At 40.1% G+C, this 12,698-nt stretch overlaps 1 protein-coding gene across 7 annotated transcripts in view; it reads right to left on the reverse strand.

The window, feature by feature from the left end:
* Nucleotides 1–12,698, reverse strand: part of CEP43 (centrosomal protein 43) — a 2,274,574-nt gene that overhangs the window by 617,043 nt on the left and 1,644,833 nt on the right. For all 7 annotated transcript variants that reach the window (XM_044069398.1, XM_044069434.1, XM_044069407.1 and 4 more), the window contains one exon: nucleotides 11,864–12,090. In XM_044069398.1, coding sequence (XP_043925333.1) covers nucleotides 11,864–12,090 — 227 coding nt within the window. The remainder of the gene's footprint in view (nucleotides 1–11,863; nucleotides 12,091–12,698) is intronic.

The raw sequence follows: 12,698 nt of genomic DNA on the forward strand, positions 1-12,698 counted from the left end.
GTTTGCTTTAGAGAAGTTCTTCACTGTGGTCTTTTTTGTTTGGGGTGGGGGCGGGATGTGGATTTCCAGTGAGATTAGTTTATGATCAGATCTCACCAATGAGAGATATACTTCCAGTGTGGAGCATTTTGTCCCCATGTTTGTGATAATGAGATCTAGTATATTTTCTCCTCTCGTGGGAACAGTGACTAGCTGTTCCATGGCATTTGAATTTATGAACTCCAGGAACCATTGGGCTAGAAAGTTAGGGCTTGAGTAATGTTCCCAGTCTATATTCGGGTAGTTGAAGTCACCCAATATGATGGTGTTTGGAGATACATGTATACCCTCCAGTGTCTTCAGGAAGGCGGTGTGGGGTTCCTGAGTTTGAGAGGGTGGCCTGTAGCATGCTACAATTTGTAGAGCAGTTTTGCCTATGGTTAGTTGCACCTGGATGGTTTCGAAGCTTCAGCGTTGCCACCAACCTGGAGGTGTGGGTATCCTTTATGAATATGGATACACCCCTCCTTTTGTGGTGTGGTCCGGGTTTTGGGGCGGACGCATGATATGAGGTAAAACCTAATAGTGCCGAGGTGCTCTCAGGAGCCTTGAACCAGGTTTCAGTTACAGCACAGACATCGATGTTCTCCATACTGAGAAGGGCCTCGAGTGCGTGCATTTTGAGATTTAGACTTCTGGCATTGAGCATTACCCTCAGTTTCTTCCCATTTTTTGTTTTCTAGGGTGGTAGGTTTAGAATTTGAGCCTTGCCTAAAAAAGGCACTATGGGGGTGGCAAGAGCCTTAGCCAATATCCGGAATCCCAGGGGTGACAGGTGCAAGCCGTCCCTTGCGAAGCAGCGTGGCTTGTCAAGCATGTCATCCCAGGCAGACAGACAGACATATATATATGTGAATTTTTTCACAGACATGTTAAACTTTATTGTAGATTTATTGACTACCTCATCTTCCTGTGTGAAGAGGTTGAAGAGGAAGTAGAAGGATTTATTACGATGTTAGGAAATAATAGGTTTGGGTTACAGTTTGATGGTCTGAAAGTTGGAAAAAGTGTATCTTTCCTGGATGTTAATTTAGATAGTAGTAACAATAAGTCCATTTGGACTAGTGTCCATAGAAAACTTGATAGTGGGCTACAATATATAAGGGCAGATAATTGTCATCCGCCCCATACTATTCATTCCATACCCTTTGGGGAATTTATTCGTATTTTTAGATTATGTAATAATGAATTGGATTATAAAAGGGAAATGTGCAATACAATTAATATGTTTAAAGTGAGGGGTTTTGATCAATAATTATTAGAAAAAAACTGGAATAAATTCTTAAAAGTATATGTGTTAAAGCCTACTGCTTAGAGATGTACACAAAGGCATAAAACAAATAATAAAATTCAAAAACAGGAAGATATATATTTTACTACTACTTTTAGTAGTTTTAGTGTTATAGTTAAAATTTATTATTATTGGGAACATATTTTATGTACTCATGATTCTTGTTTGCATAACTTAGGGGCCCCTATTATGTCATTTAGGAAGGGCAGAAATCATAAAGATTTATTAGTGAAAACCAAATTGAGAGTACCCTCTATAAGAATGCAAAGTGATATAAAATAATTAGGGACCATTGGTTGCAAAAAGTGTAAAGCCTTAAATTTTATTGTTCAATATTTTAGTAACATTAATGTTTTTTGTTTGAGATTAAAGATGGTTTTTGCTGCAATACTGAAGGCATTGTTTATGCTCTGAAGTGTTCTTGCAACAAATTTTATATTGGAGAAACAAAATGAGCATTCAAAACTAGATTATTAAAACATGTTAGGGACATAGTTAATAAGAGGGATGAAAGTGCAATAGTTGTGCACTTTAACAAATTTCACAATGGTAATGTCAATGATTTAAAAGGCACAATTTTGGAGAACATGTATACATATGATGATGAAAATGAATTAAAAAATAAATTGCTTCTTAGAGTCTACTTGTATTTTAAGTTTGGTACATTGCCCCCTGTGTGTGTGTAAATCCTGTAACTATCAGACAACCCCCCTAAGGGGTTAAATAATTAAATTAATTGGAGTTTTTTTTGTTTGTTTTATTGAAAGTGATTAATTTATGTTTAATTGTAATTAATTGATAGATGTATATAGGCAGGTAATTTTTTGTGAATGTTATAGTCCTTGAAGGCTTGTGGAGCCGAGACGTCAGAGTGTGTTTTAAAATAAATTTCTTGTGGATTACTAGCTGGTGGTTCTATTCTCTTCTTTGGTGTTTTCAACAGTGTGGTGTTGCTGTTCCATCTTTTATGCTGGCAACTAAAACCTAGGTCACTTTCAAAATGTTGTTCCACATGCGCCTGCAGGATACAGACACACTTGATCAATGTGATTCAGGAAGAATCATTGTACATGTCCATATTTGGGGTCTAGATTAGATAAACAAAAGTTTATCTTACCGAATGCTGACATAAGCAAAAATCCTGGAATCCGAAACCGGAATTGTGAGATCGCAGTATAGTGAAGATGGGAATATTTGTCCTTTCCTCACTGTAGTGCGATCTCGGAGGTTGGAATATATATTTAATGGGGGGTGTGGGGGGCACAGCCCCCCACAATTGCAGTTTTGAGTTCTGGGATTTTTGATAGTGTCAGCGTTGGGTAAGATAAACTTTCGTTTATCTAATATAGACCCCATATTTGTATATATGACCAACAATCAATATTCAAAAGAGAAACTGGATGGATATGTACTAGGGAATGTTGAATTCTCCCTGGGCTTTATAACAGGTGGTAGAATTGCCTGCTTCTATGAAGCTGGACATATCCTTGAAGTCACAGCATTTGTAACCTACTGCAATAAACCTGTTAGTTTAGGAGGGAGCTTCATATACATTTCACACGACAACACACATGAGCCTTTCAATGTCTGCAGCTGTATAACCTGATAAAGTAATCCTGCCTTCCACACAAAAGTGGGCACTGGTCCTTAACATTCTCTGTAAGTTTTGGCTGCTCTAAGTCTTTAAATGGGAATGTTTCTTTATTTGCTATTTTTAAGTTTTTCCTCAATGTTTGGCTCCTTACAACTTTAATAACAGCAACAATGAAGTGATTCAATTTCAATGACGGGACTCTAGTTTATTGATGGATACCCAACTGTGAGGCAAGATGATCCAAGCTTTAGTAGTGGCTTTGACACTGGAGGAACTGGACAGGGGAAGGTGGATGGGAGTGGGTGACACCAGCTATCCTAGTCAGAGCAGTGGTCTATATGGCAGTCTGCCAGCAGCAAGTGAAGACCTGCATGACTATAAGAACACACCCAGAAATGGGAATGCAGGTTTGGCTCTCCCAAGTATATGATGGTAGTTTTTACTGTCTCTCTCTCTGTAACAGAATATTTTTAAGTTATTTCTACTTGCTTAGTTCTCATTATTTTTTTGAGTATGGCATGGAAGAACTGAATTAGCATTTCTGCCACCTGTAGTTGCAAACTAACATTCCCCACAGCCAATTTCCATTAGTGCGCTTTGCAAATCTATGAGAGAGAGAGAGAAATAATACTGTAGATCACTGTTCCCCTGTGGTATCATGCTTTTTTGTGGTACAGCTGAAGTTGCTCATTCCATAGCAGCAGCCATACAGTTAGTCACATCTGGAGGAGATTTAAGCAAATATCTGGGCTGCTCTCCTCAACTCTTGGTGCTGGACAATATTCAGTTGATATCCAGGTGCAGCACTTCAGCAGCTAACTGTTTATCATAATCTATATACTTAAGTAACTGACTCAATTTTTGTTTCCTTTTACTTGCAGCTTGGCTCTATCTGTGCTCACATTTCAACAGTCAGTTTGAAAGCGGATTCTTAGCTGTTCTTAAGACCAACTGATTTTTTAACCTGAAATGCAACAATTGTGGATATTAAGGCAGCCACGCAGAATAAAAAAAAAAAATGTATTTTTTAATGCCAAAGGAAACGGCTTGGGGGAAAGGTACAACTGCAAGTACATCTACAAATAAAGTCCATCATTTTACATAAAAGGAAGTTATGCATTTACCATAATGTTCCATGTGTGTTGTCCATCTTTGCCTTTATTCTCACTTGTGGCTCGGATCCGATCCATCAGATCCATCACAGCATTTTTCAAAAGATCAAGGCCTTTAGAAAAGCTTGTGAGCATTCTACCTTACCCATAATACAGTTCCCTAAATCTCTCAGATCTTGTTAGCCCATGATAAATAAATATTGGAGGTAAAGCTATTCATAGCTTAAAAAGAATAAGTACTTTTTTTGGGGCTATAGAGTCCAATGATATCCAATTAATACTACCCAGTCTCAGGAGCATGGGCAGGGGGATGTGGTGGGTGGGTTTGTAAGAATAAAGGCGGGGGGGGGGTGTGATGGGTGGGTTGTAAGGATAAAGGCAGAGATGGACAACAGATATGTCAGATAGATACCACAACAAACATGGAACATTATGGTAAGTACACAACTTCTTTATGTGATGTCAATATCGCCTTTATTCTCATCTGTGGGATGACGTCCCAAGCTACCAGATTCTTAGGTGGCTCATGGGAAAATATCCAATGACAAGCTTGTATTTTGATGGTGTGATTATTTAATTACACTATGTGCTTTCAGTTTTTGTTATTGCACTGAGGAAGGCATATCATTGCCGAAACCGGTTTGCTTGTACTATATGGTGTATTAATATACCATTTGCTAGAGCTGCCACAATAAAATTCTATGATTTCACCTATTTGGTGCTGGATGTTTTGTGTTGGAGTTTCTTGTTTTTTGGTCTGTGCACCTGTCGTACATGCGTTTTTTTCTGTGTGGTTCTTAGAATATTCCTCAGAACCACAGAACCAAAGGATGCTCTACTCCTGGAGGCAGAATCTACTTTGTAATGAGTAATAAAGGTATGAGAGCTTGCCCATGTGGCTGCAACACAAATATTGTCCAGAGACAGCCTAGCTTGGAAAGCTGCAGAAGTAGCTATCGCCCTGGTAGAATGAATTTGACAGGTGCAGTGACAGTTTTGTTTTTAGAATTATAAATAAAGGAAATGCATTCAGAAAGCCATTTGGATAAGGTAACCTTAGATACCAGTAGGCCTTTCCTAGTGTTACAGTAAGAAACAAATAGCTGGTCTCTCTCTCTTTCGGCTTTTCCCGGTTAGGGTTTGCCACAGCGGATCACCCTGTCCGGTCAAGATTGGCAGTGGAGCTTTACGGTGTCGAGTTGCCAGCCCGGCGTCCAACCTTCCACAGAAGGCACACACATGCACGCACTCACTCCTACGCCAATTTTAGCATGTCCAATCCACTTGCAGCAAGTCTTTAAGGATGTGGGAGGAAACCGGAGCACCCGGAGGAAACCCACACGATTGCAGGGAGGACATGCAGACTCCGCACAGAAGACACCCCAGCCGAAGATCGAACCAGAGAAACTCTTGCTGTCAGGCGACAAAGCTAACCGCTGCACCACCCCGATTGTCTGAATTCTGGAATTCTGTTGGTAAAAACTGTCTATGAACGGCCAGCAGATGCAATGAGTATTCCCCTTTATTCTGAAAATTTGGGAAGAATACTGGTAACTCAATTGACTGAGGTTACTTTGAGATACAACTTTGGACAGAAAAGAGGGTTTGATGCGTAAAGAAACTCTGTCTTTATGAAATATCAGACATGGTGGCTTGGCAGATAAAGCTTGCAATTCTGAAACTCTCCTTGCTGAGGTAACAGCTGCTAGGAGGAGTGTCTTCCAAGAAGGATACTTGAAGTCACAGGTAGCAGAAGGTTCAAATGGAAAATAGATAATATTTGACAAAAGAAAATTTAAATCCGAAGGTGGAGATGGGTCTTTGCACGGAGGTCTTAGAAGTGTAATTCGTTTCAAGAAGGCTTTACAAAGCCTGTTTGACATGATTCCATAGCCATTTTCTCCTATATGAAAGTTTGAAATTGCTGCCAATTGAACTGTAATAGCAACTGCAGCAGCACCTTCGTTAAAAAGCTTAGCAGAAAAGTCTAGTATAATGGAATGGGAGCAATAAAGGGATCAATTTGATTAGAATTAGCCCATAAAACAAACCACTTCCATTTTCCTTTGTACAGTTTCCATGTAGAGGACTTATGAGAAGACACCAAAATGTGTCTGACAGGAGACAAATGGGAAAGAAACCTGGCTATCAGGAGAATTGGAACAGCCAAGCTGTCAGTTTGAGATTGTTTAGATTTGGATGAATCATTCCTGATGGGTGAATCAGAAGGTCTGGAACGGGGTCCAGAATCCATAGCTCGTCCTAAACATAAGGTCGTAGGAAGAGGAACCAAATTTGTCTATGCCAATAGGGGGCAATTAGGATTATTGTCATCTTCAACAAACTTGCTTTCCGTAGAAATTTGGGAATTAGAGGAATTGCAGGAAAGACATGAAGACCCGGGTGCCAATCGTGAACAAGTGCATTCCTTGGGGACTCTCCTGGAGGGGGGATCAGGGCAAAGTATTTAGCAAGGTTGGCCCCATTTCTGGAAAATCCCTTCCATAACTTTTTGATCGAGGGACCACTAGTGAGGCCATAGTATGGCTCTGCTCAATTTGTCTGCTGCTACACTGGACCTCCCCAGAATGTGCATTGCTATGAGAAAGTGATTGGAAGATGTAGCCTATTGCCAGACCTTTAGGGCTTCCTGACAAAGGGGGCAAGATCTGGTTCCCTCTTGACTGTTTATGTGCCAGACCACAGACATGTTGTCTGACTGAATTGCTATCGTTCCCAGAGGAAGGGTAACTTGAAATGCTTTCAATGCTAAAAGTGCGGGCTGCATCTTCAGGACGTTTATGTGCAAATGGGCCTCATGTTGATGCCAGATGCCTTGCTCGGTCTTCCTCTGATTATGCCCCCCACCCCATCTGGGAAGCGTCTACGGTCACTTAGGCTTGGAGTTGGGGAGGAATAAAGTGACAGCCTTTAGACACCAGGGGAGAGTAAATCCACCACTGAAGATCCTTTTTTGCATGAATTGGTTATCATGAGCTTGTGTGTAATTGGTAGTTCTAGAATGAACCACTGCATCAAAAGTAACCACTGAAGTATTTTCATGGGGAGATGAGCTAAGGGAATAAGGACAACTGAGGTGGCCATTTTGCCCAATACTTGAGGAACCAGTTTGGCAGAACCTCATTTCTTTCTGATCAACATTCTTATGTAATACCGAAGATCGTCCACTCTGTCTTGTGAAAGTTTTGCTGTCATCCATTTTGTGTCTATTTCTGCTCCTATGAAGACTAAGTTCTGACATGGCTCTAGAGCAGATTTTTCATAATTTACGGTAATCCCTAGAGAAGAACAGAACTGTAGAGTGTAGTCCTTGGCCTGTAGCAGAAGATTTTCTAACACTTTGGCAATGTCAATAGCCAGTCATCCAGATATGGGAACACCCAGAATTCTCGACATCTCAGGTGAGCCATGCATTTGGTGAACACTCTGGGGGCTGTAGTGAGACTAAAGGGCAGAGCTCGAAACTGAAACTGGAACTGGCTCATAGCCGGAAGTGCAAGTGCCTTCTGGACCGCCTTTCCATCCGTATATGGTAGCACGCATCCTGAAGGTCCACAGAGCACATCTAACTGTCTTTTTCCAAAAACAGAAGTATTGACTGGAGTGTCACCAAACAGAACTTGCTCTTTTTCACAGATTTGTTTAGAATGCTGACATCCAGGATGGGTCACCAGTTCCCTGTTTTCTTTGGAACTAAAAAGAACCTTGAGTAAGTTCTGAATCCTCTGGTCTGCGGGGACTTCTTGGATGACTTAACTTTTGAATTTCTAAGGCTGCTTGTTCCTTTTGACTGGGTGAAACATCTGGAACAGATGACTTTGCAGCCTCTGAAGAAATAGCCTCAGAAAAATGAATTTCATAGGTTCATAGGTAGGTACTAGGCTATCTGCCCGAAGGCATTTATAAGCCTAGCCAGAATGTGTTGGCTTTCGCCACCACCTTAGATTAGTTCCCTGTGCCTCTGTCTAGCACAGCCACTGAAGTGATCCCTAGGGTAAACTTTCTGTTTCCCATCCACTCGTCAAGGTTTCTCTTGAAGAGTGCTAGCGAGGAGCTCTGCCTAATATTGACTGGAATCTTGTTCCACAGCATGGGAAGTCTCTGGGACAGGAATCTATTCCTCCAGCTTGTCCTATTTATTGTTGTGGTGAGGTTTAGATCCCTAGAGCGTGTGGCTCGAGGGGATAAGGTTTTCTTTAGGTGGAGCATGTCCATCAATTCTGGTTTGGACATCGCCTTGTATGTCAGGCAGAGATCACCTCTGAGCAGGCGGTATGCAACCGAGTACAGCTGGAGTTTCTTCAGTCGAGCTGCATAGGGTATCTGTTTGAGGCCAGTAATCCTCTTGGTGAGGTACTTCTGTGGTCTTTCCAGCTGTAGCAGGTGTCTTGTAAGGTACATCCCAAAAGGGGTGTTGTACTCTCTGATGGGTCTGACGAGTGATGAGTAGAGGGGCACAATGACCTCTTTTGATCTGGATGCAAACACTTTTGTGATTAGGTGGGCCACATAGAAGGATTTTCTAACACTTTGGCAATGTGATTATCAAAGCAGAGATTACTATCTACTTGGGTCCCCAGATCCCTTATTACGTTTTCCGTATTTAGGGGACTACCACCTATGTGGTAGTTTGTAGGTAATTTCTTATTTCCAAAGGGAATAACTATGCACTTTTTGGCATTTAGCTTGAGGCCATAATTTTGACACCAGGTATCCATCTCAGTGAGATCCTTTTGGAGGATGTCTGTCCGCCGGTGAGTCAGTTATAGCCCCTAGTTTGCAGCTGTCTGCGAACTTGGTCAGCCATAGTCCTCCTGTGCTTGTCTGTACCTCCGAGAAGTATATGCCGAACAGGAGGGGTCCTAGGACTGAGCCCTGGGGAACGCCACTTGTAACCAGTTTAGAGTCAGACCTATGATTTAAGCAATCCTTTTAAGATTAATTTATTTTTACGATTCCATAAGAGCCCTTTGATTAAACTCATGACAAATGGAGCATGACTCATGTAGATGTAAAGGCCCCAAGCAATACACACATAAGGTGTGCGTATCACTTAGAGACATTTTCTTTCCACACTGTTCGCATTTCTTAAACCCCAAGGGTTTCCCTTCCTGTTTTTGAGACATTACTCAAATGTTTAACAAGCTACATAAACAAGCTACGTAAGTTAAGAGAAAAACAACGCACACACAAAATGGAACGTCCTCTAACTAAAACGGACACTAAAGGGGTTGAGGAAAATAGTACATTTTAAAGTTTGTTTTTTTTTTTTTTTTTTAAATGAGAAAAGAACGTCCTCTAATTTAAACAGATGTTGAAAGGGATAGAAACAGAGAACAACACTCATCCAGCAAACAAATTTCCTCTAACTTAAATGGACGTGGGGAGGGGAAAAACTATGAAGAGGGAACCACACTCACAGCCAGAAGAACGTCCTCTAACTAAAACAGATGTAAATGGGTAATTAATCTGTTAAATTAAATATTAGAAAAAAAAAATTAAGAAAGAATAATTGAAACAGACAATAGTGTCACTTAGCCCAGAGCTTCCTGAGAGGATCACGTCTTTTGCTGAGTGGCAAGGGATTTAGGGAACTGCATTATGGGTAAGCCAGAATGCCCACAAGCTTTGCTGAAGGCCTCAAGCTTTTGAAAAAGGTTGAGATGGATCAGATCCAACCCACAAGTGAGAATAAAGGAGAGACTGACATCACATCTTATTTTTTTTTTTTTTGGAACTCCATTGATTATTATGCTATTTATTCTTGATCTATTGGTTCTCTACTTTACATAATGACTTTGGCCAATAGCAAAAAATCTTGCACAGTTGCTTCCTGAAACATTGCATACATTGCAGCATTTGCTGCATTTTCTATATTAGAAAGTTAATCTGATAAACTGTCACAACTGCTGCTAGATAGCCAATTGTTTCACAGACAGGACCCAATAAATTAGGATAGGGGAGTCTACCTCCACAAAAAGGCTGGCCACTAGTGGAGTGCCTTGCAGCTCAGGTTTGGGGCCACTCTTATTTGACATCAGCTTCTTTGAAGGCAAGGCTAACATCAAAGGCCTCTAGCTAACCAAGTTCACAGATGACTGCAAGTTAAGTACACTCACTGAATCATCTCAAAACACAAATACCCTCATAAAAAAAGATAAAAATAACCCCAAGAAAGCCTGACACAGACTTATAACCAGTGTTAGGGTCACAGTCAAAAACCTCAATTCCAAGAAGTGCATAGCAGTATCTTAGAGTAAGACATTCATTCCCACAAATAAGTATATTGATATAATACCCCCCCCTCAAGAGTATACCCAATAATCAGGAGTTTGGGAACACATGTATTTAGTGATGTGGCTTTTGACCATCACACATCTACAATAGCAAGGAAACCATTCTATGCTGTACATCTCAGAAGCAACAGTATGGCATCTAGGTCAAAAGATGTCATTGTTCTGGTATACTCTGCCCTCATATGACCCAGTCATTGAGTATGTTGCTTCCTTCGACATGTACCTGATCACACATATGCAACTAGTGGCGCATCCACAGAGGTTCCTCACAAAAAGAATACACGGTTTAGAAAACAACTCCTATGCAGACTGCGTAAAAGCCTTGTCCTTCTACTCAGTCTTCCACAGGCTGCTGAGATGCAACCTACGTCTGGCCTACAAAGCATTCTCTGATCCAGCCTTAATAGACTTGTTGCACATCTGCAAAACAATAGCATCAGAAACACCTGATCCAGGGACCTAAACTTTGCCTGCAACATAAATACGACATGCTGGAGGGAGAAGCATGTGTCTCAAAGGCTACACCTTCCCTGGAACAGGCTTCCCATCCATGTAAAGCAAAGCTATTCCATGCACTTATTCAAATGAAACTTGGATTGGTGGATGGGAATTGCAAATTTACCCCTGGTCTGGCGCCTATATCTCTTTTATCTCTTTTACAGAGAGGAAGCCTATAATTGCCCTTCCACTCATGCCTAAGTTTATATGCCCCCCCCCCCCTAGAAAAGGTGTAAGGGACTAATAAAGATATGTTCAGTCTATGTAAATATGTTAAATCTTAAGCTTCAATGCTATGTAACTAGTCAATGTTAAGTTTGGTACTAAGCAAAATTTGAATGCTTCTGTATACACCTTATATTTTGCTTAAAATTTAACTGTGGAGGCGTTTTCCCTGGGTATTTAATTTGCTGTGACAGTTTTTTTTCCGAATAAAAACGTTGAAACCATTCTGAGCATTTCCTTACCCTAGCAAACTACTGAAGCCATTCTGATACAGTGGCTTAGGTTTTCCTGAACTGAATGAGAACTGGACCACTGCAAGAAAAGAACTGGTGAGCAGCTTCAGTATTACAAAGGACCAAGATCTTCCATGGACTTACAGTCTTACCAACAGCATTCAAGCATTCTAGCCTGTTACAGAACAATCATTCATGACATTGTCTACCAAAGCCATCACAAAACAGATAAATTAACTATATTATTATAATTGTACTACTTTACTGAAAACTGAAGGCCTGGTCTCACAACAAAATCAGTGCTCTTCAGAAGCAGCATGAAAAACATGTTAGCATCTGAGAATGATATTTTTGGAAACTGTTGCACATGACCAATTACTGCTAACACAAACTGATATGCAGTTGAACTGGTCTTTTATATTATAGACTACAATGGGTTCAGTACATAAGCTTATTATTGACTGCTTTATTTTTAATTTAGTTTTGAATGACTTACTGCAACTACATCTATGAGAAAAAAATTGTGTTTTAGGAAAAGACTGTATACCACTTACCAACTATAGATTTTATTTTGTTTAGGTAAAGGATCATCAAAGAATGAATCACCCTCATCTTCATCAACATCTTCATCAAAATTAAAACTCTTTCCATGCTTTACACTCAGAGTTTTGTCAGCAAGTTTGGTATCCAGATTTGGCTCATCACCAATTGAAGAATAGATGGCACTTCTGTTTCTTTCCTCAGTTGAACTCACGACCGGACTGTTGATTTCAAAAGCCTTCTGTAAAGGAAAACCATCAATTAAATAAGAAATTTGCAATATAATTATATATCTTCTCATTTGCAAAGTCTCATACATTAAACCAAAACAAAATCTTCAAAACATTCGACAAATGTAACTGATTGGCAGATTTAAAAAAAATTCCCCACAGAGTACTATGTCAGGAATACTGGGTGAGCAAATGGGTGTAATTAAGAAAATGATTATTTTTAGCTGGGACACAGGATCTGAACTGCACAAACATAGTAATGCCTTGATGAGTTGAATTCTGGTGGTTGCCTAAAAAAGCAATTACTAGAAAATGGAAATTAAAGTGTAAATTAAGTTGTACTTGAATCATTGAATGTTATAACACTGACAAAATAACTGAAAGTGGGATCTTTAGACAGGTGAAGAAGCAAATTACATAGAAATAAATGGAAAAAGTTGGAACATTACATGTAGAATAATGTTCTGGGAAAGAGTGAGGTTTACAGGAAGGCAGGATTTGAGCAATTTCTGTAATACTGGACAGACGACAGCTATAAAAAAAAACATATGTGATGCATAATGTACACAACTTGAAACGTTATTATGTTTTTTTTTTTTACATTAGTATATGCTTGTCT

The sequence above is a fragment of the Protopterus annectens genome, chromosome 1.part0, assembly GCF_019279795.1.
Source record: "Protopterus annectens isolate FY-2018-M chromosome 1.part0, PAN1.0, whole genome shotgun sequence".
NCBI classification, from domain to species: domain Eukaryota; kingdom Metazoa; phylum Chordata; order Ceratodontiformes; family Protopteridae; genus Protopterus; species Protopterus annectens.